The 23341-nt window shown below is 25.6% G+C and overlaps 1 protein-coding gene across 50 annotated transcripts in view; it reads right to left on the bottom strand.

The window, feature by feature from the left end:
• Positions 1–23341, bottom strand: part of bt (projectin protein bent) — a 432362-nt gene that overhangs the window by 321802 nt on the left and 87219 nt on the right. For all 50 annotated transcript variants that reach the window (XM_075363582.1, XM_075363597.1, XM_075363590.1 and 47 more), the window contains exons 6-7: positions 17759–17894; positions 6089–6292 (exon numbers count right to left, since the gene is read on the bottom strand). In XM_075363582.1, the coding sequence (XP_075219697.1) occupies positions 6089–6292; positions 17759–17894 (340 nt within the window). The remainder of the gene's footprint in view (positions 1–6088; positions 6293–17758; positions 17895–23341) is intronic.

Here is a 23341-nt window from a genome sequence, read left to right as displayed (position 1 = left end):
ACATGTACATTATTTTATTTTTAATAAATAAATAAGAGTAAATTAAATTAACCAATAATTTAAAAAAAAAATCAATTAATTAGTATACAGATGCTGTAAATATCAAAGTAGCCTGAAACACCTAATTACACTATTTCAAATACCTATCAGATCATTTTATCATGAAAAGTAATAATACCTATGGTTTGAGCGTGAGCTAAATGGAAAGTAACTATCTTCTTTCTAATCAATTTTTCATATATCTTTTGGTTAAGAGCCAAAAATTAATTTTAAGGCCGTATTATTAAAAAATTAAATCCCCATCTATGAACATTTACAAATTAGTAAAAATCTAGTGAAAACTATGGTATTACACAATGGTGATTCAATGACTAATTACTGCACTCAATGCACATATCTGCATTAGAAGCAAATTTTATTAATTTTTATCATCAAAAATAACAAACATACTGTAGTTACTTATCAAAACAGGAGCTACTTTCAGCATTTTCAACATTAGTGATCTATAAAAACGATTTACAAGATCTTCTTCAGCCAATGGATATTTTTTTAAATCCTTTCATTTTTTAACAATCACTATATGAGATGTTTTAGATGTTGTGGAACTATTAAGTTGTGTAGTTACAGTTTACTGTCTGGCCAGAATGTGGTTGCAATAAGAGACTTATTTACAACTGTAAAAAATGTTTATCTTTCATTATGTAATTTTATTATGTTATATTACAAATATTATATATTATAAACTTATAAGATTTGTAGAAACATTCTAACCATAGAGCAGACAATAAAATAACATGTGCTTGATACTGAATTGCACATATTTAATTGTACATTGTAATATAATAATACATTTTATATAATTTAGTTTGTGATCTTTATTTATGGTTAATATTAATATTAAACCATTTTATTATCCTATAAAATTTAGCTGTAATAAGAATAGCTTTGTTCCTACTGACTAGGAAAATACTTTTTCCTTTAACTGTTTAGAGGTATGATGATTTTTTACAGGTTTGTCTTAATTTTCTGATTGTAAATAATTTTTTTAGAAAAAAATTTTGTGCCAAGAATTAAAAATAATTAAATGTTTACTTTATTTGTATTTTATATTTATATAACTTTATGTTCAGTTTAAACAACTTTTTTTCTTCTTTTTTTGAGTAAATGTAATGATTAAGTTCAATACAAAACTTTTGATCTTTAATTTTACAGTAAAGTAAAATACAAAGGAAGAACTGAGCTATTTATTTCATAAAATTATAAACAGAAATTACTAAACGCAAACCGTGTTTTGTGCATGGTTTTTGAAATTTTTTCCTTAAGACTTTTTAAAAATCAAATAAACAAAACAAAAATGAATTCAAACTGAAATTTTAATCACATAACAAAGTATGTTCCTCAATTTTTACAACTCTTAAAAAAATGAATGCTTACTGAAAATATGAGTCATTACTAATCTGTAAATAGACAAAATATTTGTATTATTTAGAATAGTAATTTTATTTAATTCTCAAAATTAATTATTTAATAAAGACTTTTCTCTTTAAGTCCTTTTGTAAATAAGAACTTTTACATGGAAAATAAGCAATATTATTATTACTTTTTTAATCATTATCTATTAAAGATTAAATATTGTAATGACAGTTAAAAATAAAATCATTTTTCCCATTAATGAACTTATCCTGCAGTATATATGAAATTCGAATGATTAAAAATATAAAAAATAACAAAGGTAAAAGAAAATCTAATAAATCCTATGTCAACCATTATCCTAGCAATAAAATAATATAAGAATTATATATTCATGAGAATAAACATAAGGTTACCATAAGGGCTAATATTGTATAGCACATGATTTGTGTACATCTTCTACCATTCAATATTAGCTTGCTGTTCCCACAAAAGTTAACTGATTAAGCCACAGTACTTATTATTTTCATTTGGTTGCAAAATGGTACAAATTTACTTGGCTCACCCATATATTACCCGACAGGTTGAAATTTCATTTAGGGGTTGTTCATAAACAAGTTATTTCTAAAATATTACTAAAATAAAATGTAGATTAACAAATTAAAATTACAATTATTAATTTTTTCTAATCAGAGAAATCATAGATTTAACAGTGAACAATAAATTACTAAAAATAAGTACTCAATTTTTTCATTCATTCAGAAAAATTTTACTAAGGAATTATTTTATTTTTTTACAATTAATCAATGAAGAAATGTATTTAAGATGTTAATAAGTTTTCCAACCACTTATTCCTAATGTTCTAAGATGTGAATTGAAATTCTTGCAGCAATTTATAAGGTTTAAATGTATGTATATGTAACATAATTTTTATTAAATAATAAATTTAAAAAGTTTTTATGGATAAAATACTAATGGCCAAACAGAAATTTGATAAATCACTTCTACAGATCACTAAAGGTAAAGTGCTGGATATACTATCCCTTAATGATCTGATTCATTATTAATGGCTTTACTGTAGTAGTAAATATTACTAAATTAATAAATGTATATACAGAAACATTTCTATTAATGCACAAATGATTATAATCAACTCTCTAAAATAGGGCAAGTAAAATTATTTTTACCTTTTAATAAATTTTTTTTTACTATTCTACACGAGTTATTTGTAAAAATGTGTAAAAACATTATAAAAAATAAATAATAAAATGCAATACAAATAGTTAAATTAAATATTAAAATCAAATGCGTTTTGTAAGAATAATTCATTACAATGATTCTACAGCAGATGTACATAATTATGTGTAAAATAAGATGTGTATTATATTTTAACATTGATATGAAAGCACTTAAAATTAATCCAGAAAAAACGTAATCTCATGATAAAAGATCTACTGGAAGATTGAGAAGAGACACTAGCACATTTACTACACATTTCATTATGGTACCTTCCAGAATAAAATTCTTTTGAGCTATTTACAATCACAATGTGAATGTCAACTTTAATTACTGATCATCCTTAATAGGTATCAAATAAATTATTAACAGCAAAAAACCTCCATTATGTGGTAATGGATTCTAGGTATAAGAAAGCTATAAGATACTTTACAACCAGAATAAATAAGAATATTATAGATTAAAAAACAAAATGCTACACAATTATGGAAATTTACTACCATATTCTTTTGTCTAAACGTCATAAGTATCAGCTTATAATTATTTATAATCAGCTTATATGTATGGACTATTTCTGTTAAAATTACAGCAATTCAGTGAAATATTAATTAACATAAATTTGAATTTGATACTTTTGAACTATCTAAATAAAAGATTAATTAACTTAACTACAAATTTAATTATCTGCATTTTTATACAACTCCAAAATGTTTAAAAATCCATTATAACTTTTATAAACTTTCTGACCACATAGACAGTAATATTATGTTTTTTCTAGTTTAGTAAAAAACTTTACTTGAAGAGCTCATTTCTTGTATTATTAGTACTTTATATTCTAGTTAATTTCTTATGTTTCTGAAATAATTCACTATGATAAATGTTTGCTAGGCTATTAAGTATCGTATATTTTTGATTAGGTGATTAATTGTTTGCAGGTATTGAAAGTGAGAATACAATTAGCATCTTCATACTTTATATTGCTTTACATAGATTTTAATCATAACTTATGTTATGTATTTATATTAAATTTATTTATTTACAAATATATGCATGTATTTATAAATTTAATCAGTGATAGATTACAGGTAAGAAATTTGTATTATTATAGGAGTTAGTTTTATTACAAGACACATTTATGGCATTAAAACTATAAAAGTATTCTATATACTACAAATTGTTAATTATATAATATTAATTACTGAGCAGAGACTAATCTCTAATGACCTTGAGAAAAATGTTATCAAAAAATTAGGAAGACTTTATACATAACAAAAAAGGACTTTATAATTAACTGATAAAATTACAAAAGACGGGTAACAAAGATATAAAAAAAACTGATCTAAACAAATAAAAAACCACCCAAACAGATAAATGAAGTTAAACATACATTTGGAAAGAGAAAAACAAATTTTTAAAAATATTTGTATGAAGTGCTGAATTTTAAGGTAAGAAATATACTTGATAGAAAAACCAGAAAAAGAGCAAAGGTTTTAAAATCTAATTTTGCAGCAAATCCAATTTAATAAACTTCAAAATAAAACAGCTGTAAGATGAGACAGAAAAAAATGTATGTAGTAAGACGTTATTATAAAAAATAGACTGGTTTTACAAAACTATAATGGATGAATTGCATAGAAAAAAAATCTGAAACTATTGCTCTTCTTAAAATTTAATTCTAAATACACAAGGCATTGAACAATATCTAGAGTTTATCAGATTTCAAGACACTAATAAATATCCTTACACTGCAAATGTATAAGGATAACTCTATAAGTACTGTGAACAAAGTTTGATAATCCGCAATCAGAATTTTTTTAAATATTCCAATGATTTTTATGTTTGACTCAATTAAATATCATTACCATGTTTTCAAACTTAGGATTTGGTACCTAGTTTTCAGCCACTGTTAGAAGATTCATAAAATTTTAATTAATTGTAATAGACAAAAAATCGTGGACTATATAAAAATTAACAACACAACTGCAACTTTTGCTATAATAATAAATTTCTGTAAGAAAGATGTACATTAGTAAGATAAATAATAATCTATCATTAATGTATGAAATGTGCTATTTCCCAAAATAATGTTAAAATAATTATTTTCCAGTTCTTTAAGAGTCTAAACTTGGTTTTTAATTCCAAATGGCATTAAATTTGTTTGTTTGCATATAAGAGGTTTGTCAAAAAAGGAACCAAACATTTTAAAAATTATTTTATTTGCTTGTTACACATCAAAGTAGTCTCCTTCGCTAATAAGTTGTTCCAGTGTCAGAAAATTATTTTGTTTATGATTCTTGAAAAGTCTGCAAATCTCATAGTGAATAATCTTTAACATGTTTTATTATCTGGAAAAATCATCATTTTGATGGCTTTATCTTTGGAGACAGAAGGAATTCTGCAATTAAACATTATCAGCTGAATAGAGGGTTAGGTTATAATCGCTGCTTGATTAGTCTTATGCTTCATTAGAAATTCTCAAATAAGGAACATCAAGTATATAGAAGCATTGTCATAGTTCAGGTTCATGTTTTTGTTACTTATGTTTAAAACCACTTCTTTCTCATTACAGCCCTCAGATACCACATTACTTCCAAATAAACCTCTTTACTAGTGTTATCACTTCATGGGACATACTAATAACGAATAACATCGATCTAATCAAAAAATACAATCACTATCACTTTTACATTCAAACGACTTTGGTGGTCAATTTGAAATGCTGATATCAATCATAGTGCATATATCTCATACATTCTTCCCCAGCTTCTTACAACATCCAAAACAGTTTCTGTAAATATCTTGCTCAGTTTGAAAAAAACTTCATGTAAACACTTTGCTCTTTGAAAATCTTTATTTTCTTTACATCAGAAATTTTCTAAAAGTATAAAACACAACCTCACTTATATGCTTAGAGAGTAGAAACAAAACAATGTAGTGGCATAACAGAACATTATTTCTAAAATATCCCATCATGAGTGCCACTACTGGATTACCAACAATTGATATATTGGTGCATTATTTCAAAAGTTTGGTTTATTTATGGAAAAGCCTTGAATGCTCTAGTACTTGACTATATATCTGCCAGTTTAAAGAATTCTTAAATGTGAATAAATTTTGTAGCACTTCATTTATTTCGGGAAAATGAAATATAAAAAAGTACTCATCTGACACTAAAATTAGAAAAACTGTTATAGCATAATGTTTTTTTTATTTAAAACAGGTAGTGAACAATAAAAAATTATTTTATATTTTAATGAATAGGACCTAATTTTTCATAGAATAATGCCATTATTCAACAAAATAACAGGGTTATATAAATTGGTAACATATATACAAAATAAATTTGAATTATATTTTTATCAGTTAAAATCGTTTTTAATTTTGCAGCAGGGTTCAAGTAAAAATAGAATAAGGATAAATCAATAAATAATCTGTATCTTACTTTGGTTTTTCACCGCCTTCAAAATTCAGGGTGACGGTAGCTGATCCTTCACCCTGGTCATTTTTAGCCACAATTTTGTATTCACCAGCATCTTCTTTTTCAACTGATTTAATATCTAACCTTGCCATATAATATAACTTTTGGTCTAATTCAAGAGTTGCAATAAGTCTTGAAGATTCTTTCACAATTTTTCCTCTGTGATACCTGTCAAAAAATTTAGAATACTTCTTTAATAACAATAAAAAAGTTTAACAATGTAGCATTAAATATGTAATCAAATGCTATATCAATAGCAATTAGTTACTGAAATAGAAATTTTATCTTTTGGATGTAAAGGCAAAATGTAAATTTTTAAAAGAATTAATGTAACATAATTAACTAACAAACAATATATTAAAACCGCCTTCAAATAATATAAGGAAGCACAAAGTGTGATGGGAAAAGTTAAGTTAAATTTCTTTCAAATTCCACCAGCAAAGGTTGAAGAAAATAATATAAAATGATCTCAATGGCTATAAATATCTGGGAATGAAAGTTTTTCTCTAATGTATTATTCTCAAAATACGTTGACAAATTAAAAATAAAATAAGATCTAAAATAATACTAAAACAACAGCTATTTCAAAATTGATTTCCAGTTGGCTGATAAAAAAAATACAGGAAAAGATTCTATTTTTTACATAAGTTAACTTCAAAGCTACATTACTTTTTCACCAACGTTCAGCTACCCGATGTACAATGATATCAGCTTTTACAGATCTTCATAAAAAAAAATTCTCTACCTACAGTCACCACCAAGTAATGGAGAGCTTGGAGTGGTGACGATTATCATGTTTATGCTACGAAGAGATACTAATTATGGTGTGCCCATGTTTGTTGATAACAATAGTATAGCAGTGACATGGGGGCTAATCATCGAAGCTCATCTTCATGTGGTGGCTACTGTACATGGTACTCGGCCAGACCATCTCAATGAAGAGGTCACAGTCATAGTCACTTGATGCAAGTGTAAGTTGTAAGGGAATGATAAAAAATTGAACTGTTCAAGTAAATCTAGTCTTTAATGCAACCAGAGTAGTGGAGAAACATATTTTCATGCAAAGAAAACTACTCTTGATGAGCATACAGTACTGCTTGTTTTAGATCAATCACCAGAGCTTCTTCAGCATTACACAAAAAAGTCTAATGTTATTACAGTCCAAGGATCTATAAATTTTGTTATCAAAACTCCCTTGCAGTCCCAAAACACAGTAGCCATCATTTTTTTGGTTCAATAGTACAAAACAATTTTTTTATTAAGTAAATGAGTGTGATTTCATCAAAAGTAAATCTTAGCAGGATTTTTCACTTGCAAAAATGTGAATACATCATCAATTTCTTTGTTGTCATGAATAACAATGATGTATTTTATATTTCAGTGGCCACTAATTTATCTGTATTTAATAGAAATGAAAGGAGATGAACATGTAATGGTATAACACACTGCGTTACCGTGATAACCAGTTTATTATCAATACCTAATTAAAAGTCAATTCTGGAATAGCCCTTGTATTTTCATCAAGCTAATTTAGATTCTGTGCTGTGGAGACAAGTCTGAAAAACTCTAGGTGGTTTAGGAAATGTTTAATTCTGATTTAAAAAAAGAAGCTATTTCATAACTAAATGCTGATATTAAAATCAAATGACGTTACTTTTTATGATAAGATGGGTATCAAATCCTAGTTGTTAATTTAAAGATACATTTGGATATAGGCATTATAAAATAAAACTCACTTTCTATATTTTATAGCCTAATAACTGGTAGCATCTATTACTATTCAAGAGATGGTGTTATGTGGTCTTGTTAATCTTACATAACCAATAATTAAAGCTTAACGCAAAGGGTAAACCATTAATGTCAACATTTAAATCCTATTAAAAGTAACATAGCTGTTTCTAAGCAGGGATCTGCAGTCTTTCAGAGCAGTTGATTCTCACTTACTTGTGTTGCTGTTTAAGAATTGTAAGGTCACAAACAACATTACAAATAGATATCACAAACAGCAAGTGATTATAATTTACAAAGATAGATGAAATTATTATTCTTCTCTTATCATATTACTCTTCTCTTTACTCTATATTACAGTTCTATGATGAACAAATTTATTTAACATAAGAATATCGTTATGGTTCATGGCAAAATAATATCTTTACTGAGAACAGAAAAAAAAGGCAATTCTAAAAAAAACAGGATCAAAACATCTTTCAATCAAATAAGTAGACAGATAAAAAAATTCTGCTTTTTAGTAGACTTAAAGTATATATATTTTTTTACATTTTCCTAAAAATGTTCTGAAATATAACAATTACATTCCCAAAAAACCAGTCGAAAAGCAGAAAAGGTTTTATGTTAAATTTTTCATAATTCCTGCAGGATTTCTTTTTATTAAAACTCTGCAATTAATCTACCAACAGTAAAACAGAAAAGCTGTTTTAATTTGGAGTACAAATAAATTTTTCCACCAAATGAATGGTAAAATATCTCTTTAAGAATAAGTTTTTTATCTTGATGAATACTACAATTTACTGCTATCTTTGGATTTTGATCACGGCACTGAAAAACCATAAGAAATTCTGAATTAGATAATAATTCCAGTTTTTATAAAACAGGACAAGAAGATCTTTAACAGTTTGCATGTGCTTGAGGATTAAATACACAAATTTTCAGAAGAAAGTTCAATACTACAAATTACAGATTGCTGAAATACTGGTATATATTGTTACAGTAACTTCTAGGATTAAATTATTTCCTGCATTTTAATAACATTTTTTCGGATCTATTGACTAAACACACAGGATTTAGTGTATCAAGTTTGATATCTTATCAAACTTGATATTAGAAGAGCAACCAGTATCTCAATGTGCTTTTAAAGTTTCTTTAAAGACTAATTCTCCAAAATTTTTCTGGGCTTAAAGATCGTGTCATCATATGAACTATAAATTTTCAATTTTTAATGGAGATAGTAACACACTCGCTATTTTATATTTCTTTCTTCATTTTGATTTTAATTAAAAACGAAAATTAGAAATTATCGACAAAATTACCTGATAATATTTTTTTATAATTTTATCAAATTATGAATTATTTTAAAGTAAAACAATGTAACATTTAAAATATGTCACAATTATTATGCAATCCAAAATAAGTTTTTAATTTTACCTGCAGTCAAATATACATGAGGAAAAGGATATAATAGCTATAATTTTTGCTAAAATATCTAATTATTTTCACTGATTTTCTTGGTTATATATTTCAAATTCAGCCATGGTGATCTCTGAACCAGTATGTCAGCTAATTAAACATTTTACTTTTTTTAATTTTATACATTTTATTGTTTCAATTGGCCATCATAAAAAAAACTAGACAAAAAATTGGTTTTACGTGGATCATCAGTTAAACCTCCAAACGCTTTAAAAACTTGAAAGAAGCAAATAACGTGGTGCTTTTGACAGTGAGAAATTTGTAAATAATTTTAAAAACTCTCTGTAAACTAGTAACAAAATTTACAATTAATTTTGGGTGCATATAAAAAAAATATTTTTTTTTTTAATTTTTCATTAAATAGGTAAACATTAAAAATTTTTTTTTTTAAGGAGGCGAAATCAAGTTTATATGTTGTTTAGTTACATAAGATTTAAACTATTATATTTTAATCTGTGTACGGAAGAGGTAGCAATAGAAATGAATAAAGAGAGTAAAGCAACACTTCACGAATAAAAATAATTTGCTGATATAAAAGGGTAGAAAAAAAGGTTAGCTGTGTTTTACTGCTGGGTGTTGTTCTGATGTGAAACTTGCAAAAAAAAAAGAAAAAAGTAAATGGAAGAGGCTAGATTTTGCATCCACCCATGTATGAAATAAAGGATGTTCTTAACTGAGCTCGCTGTCTGGTTTTATTAATAAGAGTAAAAAAATTCAGAAAAATAAATAATAAATAAATAGTTTATTTTTTATACTTATTGAGAAATAATCATTAAATTGATAAGTTTGACCGTTGCATGCTGGCCTGTTAGCACTCTGCTCCAGCGGGCCCTTGCTTATAATTATAAATAAATTGGTTATTGAAGGTTGAAAATTGATGTTGCGAGAATTTTCCGTTTCTGTTACTTATTATTATCACCATAAAGAAGTATTCGATTAAGAATAATCCAAGTTAGCTTTTTAACATGTTTTCCCCTGGATAAAAAAATAATACAAAAAATTTGATGAAAATAGTTTTAAAAAGCAATTACGACTTTTGCATGAGTATTTATCTGCAAAAGAAGGCAATACTTGATTGTTTTGTATCGCTAGAGTACAGTAGTACTGAAGTACCGGGAGCTTTGGTTGGTGCATTAGTTACAAGAAGTTTATCTTATTAACCTTATGAATGTTACTTTTTTTTTGGAATAGTTTACGTCTAGGAAAATAATTTAGCGCAATGTTTTTAAGGGAATTAAAAAAAAAGTTTTACACGATTGGTTGGCTGAAATGTCAACGAAACTTTCCCCTACGATGTTACACTATTTTTCTATTCCCTGAATATTAGAATTTTCCTTAAAAGATTTAAAGATATAATAATCATAACTTTTAGGTGCTAAAAATATTTATGTCGTAAAAACTGGGAAAAATATTCTGTAACAACTAAAATTTATTTCTCTTAATCAGAAACTTAGTAGATAAATGAGTTTCTTTATTGAATTACGTCAAGTCGAAAATATTTTGCCGTGTATTTTATACACACTGAATGGAATGGTTAGGTTATATGCTGAAAAACAAACCAATAGGTTTGTAATATAGTAAGCGGGCTTTTCTCTATTTTTTTAAAATTAAAAACGGGTTTTAATTATTTTTTATGACCGTTTGTTATATACCAGTAACTGCTTTTTCATAAATTATAAATAAAAAATATTAATTCACAAATAAACAGTACTTACGAAACACACAAAAAAATAATATTTTTAGCGGGGTTTACGGAATAAGAATAAAAAGCAAAAGTAAAAATACAAATCTCTTTTCGTTTTATGGCCAGTTGATTTAGCCTAAAAACATATATATCAATCATTTAAACTTTCAATCCAGTTTACCCATCACTACTTAACTTGCGCTTCTTTTATAGGTTGGTCTCATTCTTATTCTTAGTGTTTTTTGAGCGCTGTTTATTATTTTGTTAATTAATATTTTATTTTTAGTATTTCTTCTTTTTTTATGTATTTTCTTTTTTTTATATACACAGCACTACTGTTGTACATCATTCAGTGTTTATTTTTTCCATAGCATCTACTATGACAATAGTTTTTTAACAGTCAGATTGGCCTTCTAGGTTTAGAATTTTAAGTAAATTTTTTGAGTATAAACAAATTTTTTAATCTGTCTAATTTCATTCAACCTGTTATAAAACAAATGGTCTTTATATATATATTTAGAAATAGAGTTATTTTTTCCTTAACATCCATTTTTCCGGGTTTTTTTTGCCGATTTCCTTTCCCGATATCAGTAGTCCACGATTTAAGTGTATGATCAAATAAAATTTTGAAAATACACGACAAGATAATTTTACTAAGGATTTTTAGAGTAAATGTTCCAGGAGAATATTTAAAATCTATAAAATTTGAAATAAGGAGATATTAAGAAGAATTAGATAAGAGAACCGATTTGTAGAAAATGTGATATAAATACAGGCAATGCTAATGGTTAAATATTAAGGCATTCAAGATTAATGGATCTTATTCTAGAATGCAATATGGACATTAAAATTAGTAAAGAAGAAAAGATTAAATTTATAAATGGATTATGGGATATGAGGTATAAAATAATAATAAGAGGTAAAATATACATACAGATTATGGGCTATATTTAAGTTGAAATATTGGTACCGAATACAAAGAAAATAGGTAATTGTTCAAACCAGTGTTAGAGTGGGCTATTAATATATACAGGAAATTAAAAAAAATAAAATTTGTAAATTAATTTTATGGAAATAAATAATTGTGTTGCATGTACAAAATAAATGAATTTTCTATTATCAACCGGAAGAGTTTTTAATTAATATTTTAGTTCCGATAGAGTAAAAGATATATATAATTATAACTTTCAACCATGCTTTGATATTTATTTACTTATTAATAAATTAAATTTGTTCGTATAGATTAAAAATAAAACTATTAATTATTTAATGAATATATTAACTAATCAGTTAAAATTCTGATATTTTATTGACCAGTATAAAATCATTGGAAATAATATTTTATTCAGAAAGTTATGTAAAAATAGTAACTGCTTACCAACTTAAAAGAAAAAAAAATGACTGACAAATCAAGATTCAGAAAATATATTATTTTGTGGCATATGTTATGCAACTATCAATTCTCTACTGTGCACATAATTATAATTGAAATTTAACTTAATCTTCATTTCTGAACTGATTCCATTTTTTTTCAGTTAAATGGATTTTAAAAATATAATTCTTGTAGAAAGGACATCGTTTGTGATGCATGATAAAAATACAATGAAGAAAATCCTTTACTAATAAATGATCAAAGATTTCTAATTAAGGCTCAAAATAAATAAATAGAAATGAGAATCGGTGTTTTAATTAGTTTTTAAAACACTTTTATATTATGATTAAAAAACGCTTCTAAAAATGTGATTGTTCTTCATACAAGTTTTAAAAATATTTTAATTTGTATATTTATTTCAAAATATTACTGAAGTAGTTTTAACTACTAATTAATCAACTTTACAGAAAAAATATCTTCACAACTTCGTTTAGAAAATTATACAAATGCACATATAATAAATAAGGGAAACTTAAATAAAAACATTTTATACAAGTAGTATCCTTAAAAAAAACTTGTAGTTTGTGTCAACAATATGATAAGTATTCAATCTATATGTGAAAATTTAAAATTTATACACTCAGTTTTTATATTGTGTACATAGATTTAATTGGCGCATACAAACAGAGAGCTAACCTATTTTAAAAAAAAAATACAGAAATAATGATACACTAGCATAAATAAATAATCTAGGAAAGGAATATTTTACCTGATACAATTCTAAAAAAAAGAAAAATATATGTTTCTAATTGTTTTATTTTTCAATTTTCATTTTTTTTCAGTAATTTTTTTTCATGTTTGTCCTCAAATCTTGCATCCTTAATTTAACATACTTCCTGACATTGCTGATTGATGAAATTTTGCACAGTTACTAAGGTCGGGTAACAATACAATATTCCACCATTACTTTTGCAAACATCTCCCCATATGGGGGGTTAAATTAAGGGTGGAAATTAAGAGTGCGGGCGTAAAGAATACTTTGAAATCCAAATTAACCTACTAATTAAACTCATGCAATGTATGATAATAATCTGATTAAAGTATGACTAAAAGGTATAAAGCAAGTTTTTAAAAAAAAATCTTTGTAATATTATTTAATATATAAAATTTATAATATAAAAAAAATTAATAAATAACATCAAAAAATTATGTAAATTGTTGTACAAAAAAATATATCATGATCCCTGAAATAAAAAATAAAATTTGCCATCTTTTATGAATATATTTCATAAAGCAACTGCAACTTAGAATTTTACACTGAATTGTTTGTTTATGGTATTTATAATCTCCCTGGCATAAAATTCATCTGATACTTTTTTTGTAATGAATATTTTCATAAATTTGAAAATTTTATTTAATTTTTTTTTAGAATGGCAGCTAAAATTCAGTTTTCACCATTTTTCCAAAACTATTTCTAGTAAAACAAACATCTACAGCATATAGTGAACAGGTTATTATACCTTCAGTCAAATGTTATACTGCAATACGGCATTAAACTGAATACTTTGAAACTCAGTAAAATTATACGCCATTAGATGTTTTTGAAGACTAGCTGTTAGATGAACATATAAAAAAAATTGAAAAACGATTTTTTTTTTCATTGTTTAATAATAAAGAGAAAAAGGTCCTGAGTAAAGAAAGTTAATCAGAAAGTTCTACAACATCCTAGAATGTGTCAATGAGTAACAATATGTATGTTGAAGGATGCTCATTAAAGCCAAATCTCAATCACCGAAGTCAAATTTAGTAAATGAGTTAAATAATATCGTGTGAAATTTCAATTCATATTATAGTTGTTTCTTAGCTGACTAATAATTATAGCAGTTGATGTAAACTAAATTTTATAAATAAGGATTATCAAGCTCTTCAAATATTTTATATATAAAAATTAAACGTTAATCTTTAAATATTTTTAAGTCCTAAACCGGAGGATGGTAAGAAGAAAGAATGAAAATGCAGGGGAGGAACATTTTGGCTTCAGGAAAGGGAAAGAAACTAAAGGTGCTATTGGGCTACTAAGGATGGCTGGAGAGAGATATTTAGAAAGAAGAAGAGGAATAAGTCTGTGCTTCATAGATTTAGAAAAGGCATTTGTCAGAGTCAAATCGAAGAAAATGATAGAAATTCTTAAAGAGAAAAAAGTAGAATGGAAAGACAGAATGTTAATTAAAGAATTATACATGAGACAAACAGCAGCAATGAAAGTAAAAAGAATACGACCAACTGGGTGGGTCTAGGCTGAGATGTGGAGCAAGGATGCTGTCTCTCACTGACACTTCAACATTTAAATTGAAGATGTGGAGCAAGGATGCTGTCTCTCACTGACACTTCAACATTTAAATTGAACATATGATAAGGAATACATTAGAAGAAAAAGAAGAAGGAATAAATACAGGAATACAAAAAATAAGGATAAGATTTGCTGATGCTATGGCAATTCTAGCTGATAGCAGACACACACTTCAAAGATTGTTAAAAGCCCTGGAGGAAGGAATAAAAGAATATGAAAAAATATAAGAAAAACTAAAATAATGGAAGTAAACAACAAAGATTTAGTAGTTAGGACAAGTGAAGGGAAAGTAGAAAAATTAAACAACTACAGAGATTTGAGTACTATCTTAATTCTTCAGTAAAAATGAATTACTACTGTAAACAGTAAAAGTCTGGACTAAAGAGTTAAGGAAGAGGTCAGCCAAATCATATATATGTGCTATATTGTATGGAAGTGATTCATAGATGATGAGGAAGAGTGAGAGGGGGACTGGATTGAGGCTTTTGAGATGTAAGAAATATAAAAATTGTTATCCAGTTCTGTAGCTCATTTGAATTTTTTCTCCCTAAATATACCCTAAAATTCATAAATATTAATAGTAATTCTAAGGAGATCACTTCTAAGAAAAATCACTGGCAAATCCAAGGTGGGGAATTCTGAAATGATAAAGGAGGCTTTCATTTTACTTTAGTTCATGCGAGCCTACAATTCTGCTACAGTAAATATTTAAATGTTCGTAGCTAATAGTTCAAGATGTTACGAGACATATGAAAAGAGAGAAAATGATTTCGACTAGTAATTAATCCACTTTTGAGATCATTACCAGAAAAATTACAAATTTTATGGTGTTTTAATTAGTATCCCAGTTTCCAACCACAAGATATGCTATCAAAAATATTTTATGATAAATATCTTGATATAACATAAAATATATATATATATTTATTTATTTATTAAACATACTGAATCCACTGCATTTTATTAGTAAAATTATTATTTAAACCACTAAAAAAAGTAAATAACACTCACCAGATACAACTTTTTGTTGTTACCACAAAACTGTTTTTTAAAAAACACATGTATATGATATTTTGGTGATAAAGTTACTTGTTACAAGATTTTTAAACAAACTTTCAATATCATAGTTTTAATAATTGGACTGATGATGTGATTAACAAGTGCTCTCTAGATGAGTGTCATCATTTCACTCTTGGTATAAATAATACATATTTAATAATTTATAAAGCTATACTAAACCAATACAAAATAAACAAATTAAAATATTCGAATATATTAACATATTTATAAACAAGAGATGAAAATATGTTATGCAATGAAATTTCTTTTCTTTTTAATTTTAATAAAGTATTTTTTGAATGTAATAAGTATAAATAACTTTCTGTAGCATTTAATCTTCTAATAAAACTTTACATAAAATAAAAATAATGACTGCTATATGTTGATGTATAAGAACATAAACTATCTTAAGATAGAATTTAAAAGTCTACCACTGATTTTATCACCTAATTTTTGCTTTAAAACCTTGACTCACACATCAGAGTAAAATATCAATGATAACAATATAGATTTATAATAAACTGTACTTAATGATCTCATTTGTTTTACAGCGTGTTAAAAAAATAAATTAACAGTGCTATAAAAAGAAACTGTAAAAAACTATTTCTGCTCTTCCTAAGATATAAAATAAATTATATTCCTGAACGACATTATGTACACTGGATCTACTGGGACTGTTGCCAATGCCAAGTTGTCTGAAAATGCCATCACTGTGTACTAAATAAGAGAAACAATTTGGAGTACTGGTACACTGAGAAATATGAAACTTCAAAATATTTTTATTCATACAATGAAATCTGATATTCACATATGAATACAAGGTATACATATGCGTGCGCGGGCGAGCACACACACACACACACACACACAGACACACAAAATAAAAAGTCAAAGATCATAAAAGCTATTGAACCAATCAATTATTTTCTGATGTGCAATTTTTACTCCATATTATACACATACATATGTGTGTATAAACGATTCATCAGAATATAAAAATTACTGACTTTAGCTTGAAATACTTGTATTTGTACTTTTTTATCATGTTAGCTTCAATAATCTCTTATTTTTAACTGTGTTCGTTATTAATTTCAAGAACTGTATAATTTCATGAGAACGTTTGTTGCATATATGTTTATCTCATGAAAACTTGTATTTATTTTTCAACCATGATTAACAGTCATTAAAAAATGATTATAAGTAAATATTATTACTCGTTTGTTAACAGAATTATTGGTCCTAATATGACTTTAAGAAACAAAAGACTAGGCATTCTCCCAATCTGTCAGTCAAGTTGGCAATTTTAATTATCTGAATCATTTCTTTATACAGTACAGGTATTAAGACACCAGAACAAAATAAAACATAGCTTTTTTTTTAAAGTAACGGAAAACAATGTTAAATTGCACATAACTTAGTAATTTAAGCCAAGGACTTCAGCAATCTTAGGACACCTTAGCTACAGCATACACTGCATTCATAGGCTGTAGACATAGATTCAAATACCATCTACACTGGCTGTGCTAAATTAAATTTTGATGTTCTGCTATAAAATAAAAGAAATATTGGAGAGATTCCCAAGGCCTAAACCAAAAGTATTCTCAGTAACAAGGTTTGTGAGCTACCATTCCTAATGTAATTAATAATAACAATTAAAAAAAAATAGATTTTCATCATAAAATGCAACTCTGTTTTTAAAGTTTATATACTACAATAGCTTTAATTAAGAGTGAAACAGGGATCACATAAAAACTGTTTTTCCTTGATTTCAATCTGCCTTTCTTGAGATTTTACTTCATAATTTAAATTACACTTATCTGTAAATGAAACTTACCAAAATATTTCCCAAAATATGTACAGTAAGTAATATAAAGTAGGTCAAACTTAAAAAAAAGTATTTACAATATTATAAATATTATGAATTTAAATCCATCCAAATTTCTTAAAAAAAATAATTTTACTTACCACATGACTGTTGGTTTAGGATCTCCAACAACCCTGCATTCTATCGTTATACTCAATCCATCTTCTGACTGTCTTGTAATCGGTCTTTCTGTAAATGTCGGCTTGATTCCATGGTCCGGAAGTGGTGCCTCATCACCTAATTCAGAACCTATACTATCAACTAAACCAATACTCGGACACACATAAAACACATTCTCACTGCACACAACCCAAGAAGATAACAAAAAGAAAACCACAATACACAACAAAACAATGCGCAACAAACACTAACTAAATAGCAAAAAAATTTAAATAGCTTGCATAACAAAACTATTCAAAACTGTAGGAAAGAATCAAGTGATCCTTTAATGATAATAAGAATTATTCATTTCAGATATAATTTTATAAAACCTACAATAAAGATGTTTAAATGTTTAAGCCTTTATATCATTGAGCCTATATAATGACAAAAAACACAACAGAAAAACTAGAACATGTTACAATAAATTATTACAGCTTATAATATTAAGAATCACAATAACCTACTGTTTATTTTATTATTTAAGTTACTGTCATGTAAATAATTGCATTACTGTATTAAAACTTCTTTATTTAACAGTATAAAATTTAAATTCAATACCTATATAAAAAATTTCAGTTTTCAGTTAATGAAGAGATTCTATATAAAAGTATTTACAGTATGATTCTGTTAATCTGGATTTTTATGATCTGTACTTTTTGTCAGCATAACTGGTTGAGGCCAACCATAAGAGATTTCTAACAATTTTGAGGAAAGTAAAAGATACAAATCATTTCTGAGTATTTTCTTGTTTTTCAGTTTATTTCAATAAGCATTTTACATAACTTATTTATAATTATATAGACTACATGTACCTTATCATAAAACATGAAAGTTTGGATAAATATTATTTAAAGTAAAAGTTTTTCCCTCAAGCATAATTAAAAGTAAAAAAAAGAAATACAAATTCTCTTTGGCAAATATAGGTTAACATTTTTATCATTTTCGTTTTTATTAGGGTAATATATCGAAAACAAACAAACATAACTTGAGTTCATTTAAAGAGAGGAGTATTTAGGTCACTGTTGAAATACAAATGAATTACTTGCAGTTTGGTGCCAGAAAGGCCGCTATAAAAATTAACCATACATAATTTGTGGTTTTATGGTACGTAGTTACTAAGCCAAATCATCCTGGCTGCAATTTGTTAACACAGCACAGCTATCTACATATTTCAAATACTAAGCTATTTCAGCAATCTACATAGTTCAAATATTTTTTTGTACATGTTACTGAAATTTAACGGAAACAGTTTTAATAATATTTGTGATAACAAAAAGGTAATCATAACAATATTTTATTAAAAAAGTTTCAAGAGGTGTTTTTCATATATATTTTTTTCAAACAAAGAAAAAACAGTGTAATTTCTTACTAAATTTTTATTTAAATTTAATTCAATTTCAGTGTGGAGGTCAATTTTGTAAAAATTCCAAACAAAATTAGCAAGGTCTACTGTTCACAGAATTATTAATGTTAAGTACTGTTTAAATTTTGGCAGAACATACAGTCTATAAATTCATGTTTTTAAAATCTGTAAATTCAATAGAATGGCTATAAATATTCTTGATTTGTCTACAGGTAAAAACTATTTTTCTATTTAATTTCAGCTTCTAATGAATTAAAACTACTTGTTATTTATACAAAAATGTTTCCCTCAGCTAATAAAATGAAATCAAAAACATTTTTCAAGCTTTCCAAACTCTTACGGTCACATTGAACATAGTATAAACAGAAAAATTACTGAAATAAAAAGTCACAAGAGGTATGTTTGAAAAATAAAATAATTTTAACAAAAACTTAACAATAAAAAATAATAAGTATATTCTTAAATTCAATACAAAATTATAAATAAATTTTATGAAGTCTCAACAAATACAAGATTAACAGCTCCAGATTAACAGAGTTTTACTGCAATATATTTACAAAATAATCTCATTTTAAGGATGAAATATTACTCTAATGAATAAAAATACACAACATAACTAAAAATACTTTTAGTGGGAAAGGAATAAAAAAAATGTTCATAAAAATTTTACAACATTGGCTAACGTGAAAATAATTATATCTTTAAACATTATTCAAAGTATATATAATTCTTTACATATGTAAACAAAAAATCCACTGAACAACTTTAAATTATATTTTTTAGAAGATTACTTCAAAGCAATATTTTAACAAAATTAATTTTAGTTACATTAATATTTTAAGTTAGGCATGTAGTTTAAGTTAAGTTAGGTGTACAGTTCTAAGTATATAATGTAAACTTTACAACAAAGCCCATATCAATGATATATCACTAACTATATAGGTATCTACTTTTTTAAAAATATGTACATATGCATTTGTATATTGCATATATCATATATATGTAATATACATATATACATTACATATTTGTAATATATGTACAGTAGGTATACATTTTTTTCTATGAACAGTGATAGATTGTAAAATCGTTAGTTGGCTATAAAATATTACATGGCAATATCAAATAGTCATCCACTGAAGGCAAACTTTAATGAACAATATCTATATAGAAGTCAATTGAAATAAATTTATTATGCCTGACACATCTACAGATAAGAAGATTATACAAATGACAAATAAATACAAACACGTAAAACTAAATAAACCGCTTATGGGAAATAATCCATTTATATTCAATATTTTAAAAATACTTTACATAAATTATTTTTATAAGTTTGGAAAATTGGTTATTCTTTAAAATATAAAAAGAAAAACTGAACTTCATAAATATATGGCAATAATCAGTAATGACTTCTACAAATGTACTAACTGCACATAGAAAGGAAATAATAAATTATTAAACGCTACATAATTTAACTTCACACCTCCAAGTATGAATTAATGACAAGACTTTTAAAGCCAATTGTGAAAGTAAATAAGAATAAAATTAATTAATCATAAAAAAAATTAACAGGTAAAAAAAATTCATAAATTCAAAACAAAAGCTTCAATTTAAATCACTGCATTGCCAAAAAAAAGCCATCAAGTTTTTTTAATAAGCTACAAATTTAAACAAAGCGCAAAGCATAAAGCGAACACTACTTCCAGAGAAAAAGTTAGAAGTAGACAAACAAATAAGTAAATTATATACACAGTGGTAGATAAATATAATACCGTACATTCAAAGTGAAAATTTAATATTATATATTTAAATACAAATTAATACAAAATGTAGATTTAATACAAATAATAATAATTCTCTTTTAAAATCCTTAATACTGTTAAATTTTTAACTTGTGCCTGATATTGCATATTGCCAAAATTCATTTCAGTTTCATAACTACATACTAAGAAATAAGTATTAGTGTATGTAGTATACCGCCATAAATAAATTTTAACTATTAAAATTTGTTTAATAAAGTATAATTAGAAACCCACTTAATTAATCATAAGTGTTCACTGTGTTATAATTTTTAATTCATTAATAAATAAATTTCTACAGCCCATCATGAAACTTATTTTTTAATATATTATACAATATATCAAGACAAATTTCTACTACCTTGGGTCGTTACTTATCTATTAAACTGTTTAAACCCTTAAGATAACTGTTTAAACATTTTCCAGTGGATCCATCTTTAATCACAATACAAACTTAATTAATGGGTTGTTTCTACCAATTTCAAGAACTAAGAATAATAAAATTCCACTGAAAGGTGTTTAAATAATGAATACCTGAGAGGGCATTATAATTCAAGATTATTTAGGAATAAAATTCACAAAAATAAGAATCATAATAATTAATATTACATACAAAAATATTTATTTGTACGTTGAAGTTTGACATTCAGATTATTTTGGTGATATATAATTTTTATATAATTTTTTTTTTATATTACTTACACTAGCACCAATGGATGTCGAATTTAACAATGTGAGTGTTAAAATGTACCATAATTAAAAAAATAAAACTTCATGAAAACATAATTTAATTAGTGACAAAATTTAAATGTAATTAATCATTGTGCAAATGCTAAATGTTTAATGTACAGTTTACATTTTCCAGGTGTCGGGTCATACTTGAATCTGACAAAGGGTAAACAGTAGAAAATTAAAAATAAAAAACATTAAAATGCATATCTAGGACTTATGTAAATTTGGGGAAGATTAAATTATAGTAGAATGGCTAATAGTATTTGGAAATTTAAATGAAAAACTAAAATTACAAAAATACAAACAAATAAATGATGGTTTCTCTCCTTCATTTTTTATTTAAGAAATATAGAAAAAACTTCCAAAATATTTGATTTTAACAATGTAATATCAGAGGTTTAATAATTGGTAGAAATGAAACAAATAGAAAAAATAGTAATTTGATAAGCAGATATTCTCCAAAATTTAATTGGATAGTAAACAATAAATTTAATATTTGGGTACTTCAGAGTTGACAGAAGTAAAATATGCAACTTGTTGTTCAATATAATAGTAAATAGTTGTTCCTGATATAACTGTTATTATTAAAGGATAAAAAAAAGGCTTTAAAAAATTTTCTAAAATAAATCTTTAAAAAATATCTTGGGAGCAATAATTTTAATTCTATTTAATAATTTAAATAATTTTAATTTTATTCTGATCATTAGCGAAAAAATATAAGATTATTATTATTACTATAGCACAGAACGTATAATAAAAATTATAGAAAAACAATTAACAATTTTGTAAAGCAAAAAAAACATAAAAGTAGCACCAAGAACGAAGGAAATGCCAAGTATGTCGACTGCTGTCTTATTTTTTTTATTGATATCTGTTTCTAACCTCTCAATTGAAAATAGATCAATGGAATAACCTACTAAGAAAGAAAGAAATAATGAAGATAATAAACGTATTTCATAGGAATAAAACATAGTGAAATGCATGCACATCAATACACATATTACTAATAAGTTGATGCTATTTTGACACATAAACAAACAAGTAGAGATGTTTATAGGGCAAAAGACATATACCTTTATAGTTATTCAAGATAAGCACAACCGGTTAAAAGAGAAATAGCTAGTTATATTCTAATTTATGATTAAATGTCATTATAATATTATAACATCAAAAGTTGTAAAGTACTAACTTATAACTTGAGTCCATACTTAATAATAGGAATGAATACATGCAAATAGATACTTAATCATAACATTAGAATGAGAAAAATATTTTAAAAAATCCCAACAAACCTTGCACAAGTTCTTCAGAACAAGCATCCCATTTAAATAAAATTTATAACACTGTACAGAGATAGGAATTTCATCATTAAAATAATCTAACATGAGAAAATAGAAAGTCTTTAAAAATAAATAATAAAATGATGGTGAATGATAAATAAATGGATATTTTAATTAGAATTAAGGTATAGATGTTACAAAGAATCATGATTAGATGAAAAGCAGAGAAATTTGTCATAGTAAAAGGAAAATGTATTGTCCTCCAATAAAAATTAAAAAAATAATAATAATAATAATTTACAGTAACAAAGTACAATAACATTCATTTACATAAAAGCAAATCAA

This window comes from Lycorma delicatula, chromosome 4 (assembly GCF_047948215.1).
Source record: "Lycorma delicatula isolate Av1 chromosome 4, ASM4794821v1, whole genome shotgun sequence".
Taxonomy (NCBI): domain Eukaryota; kingdom Metazoa; phylum Arthropoda; class Insecta; order Hemiptera; family Fulgoridae; genus Lycorma; species Lycorma delicatula.
The sequence above is the reverse complement of the archived record's forward strand: the minus strand, read 5'-3'. Positions and strand labels throughout refer to the sequence as shown.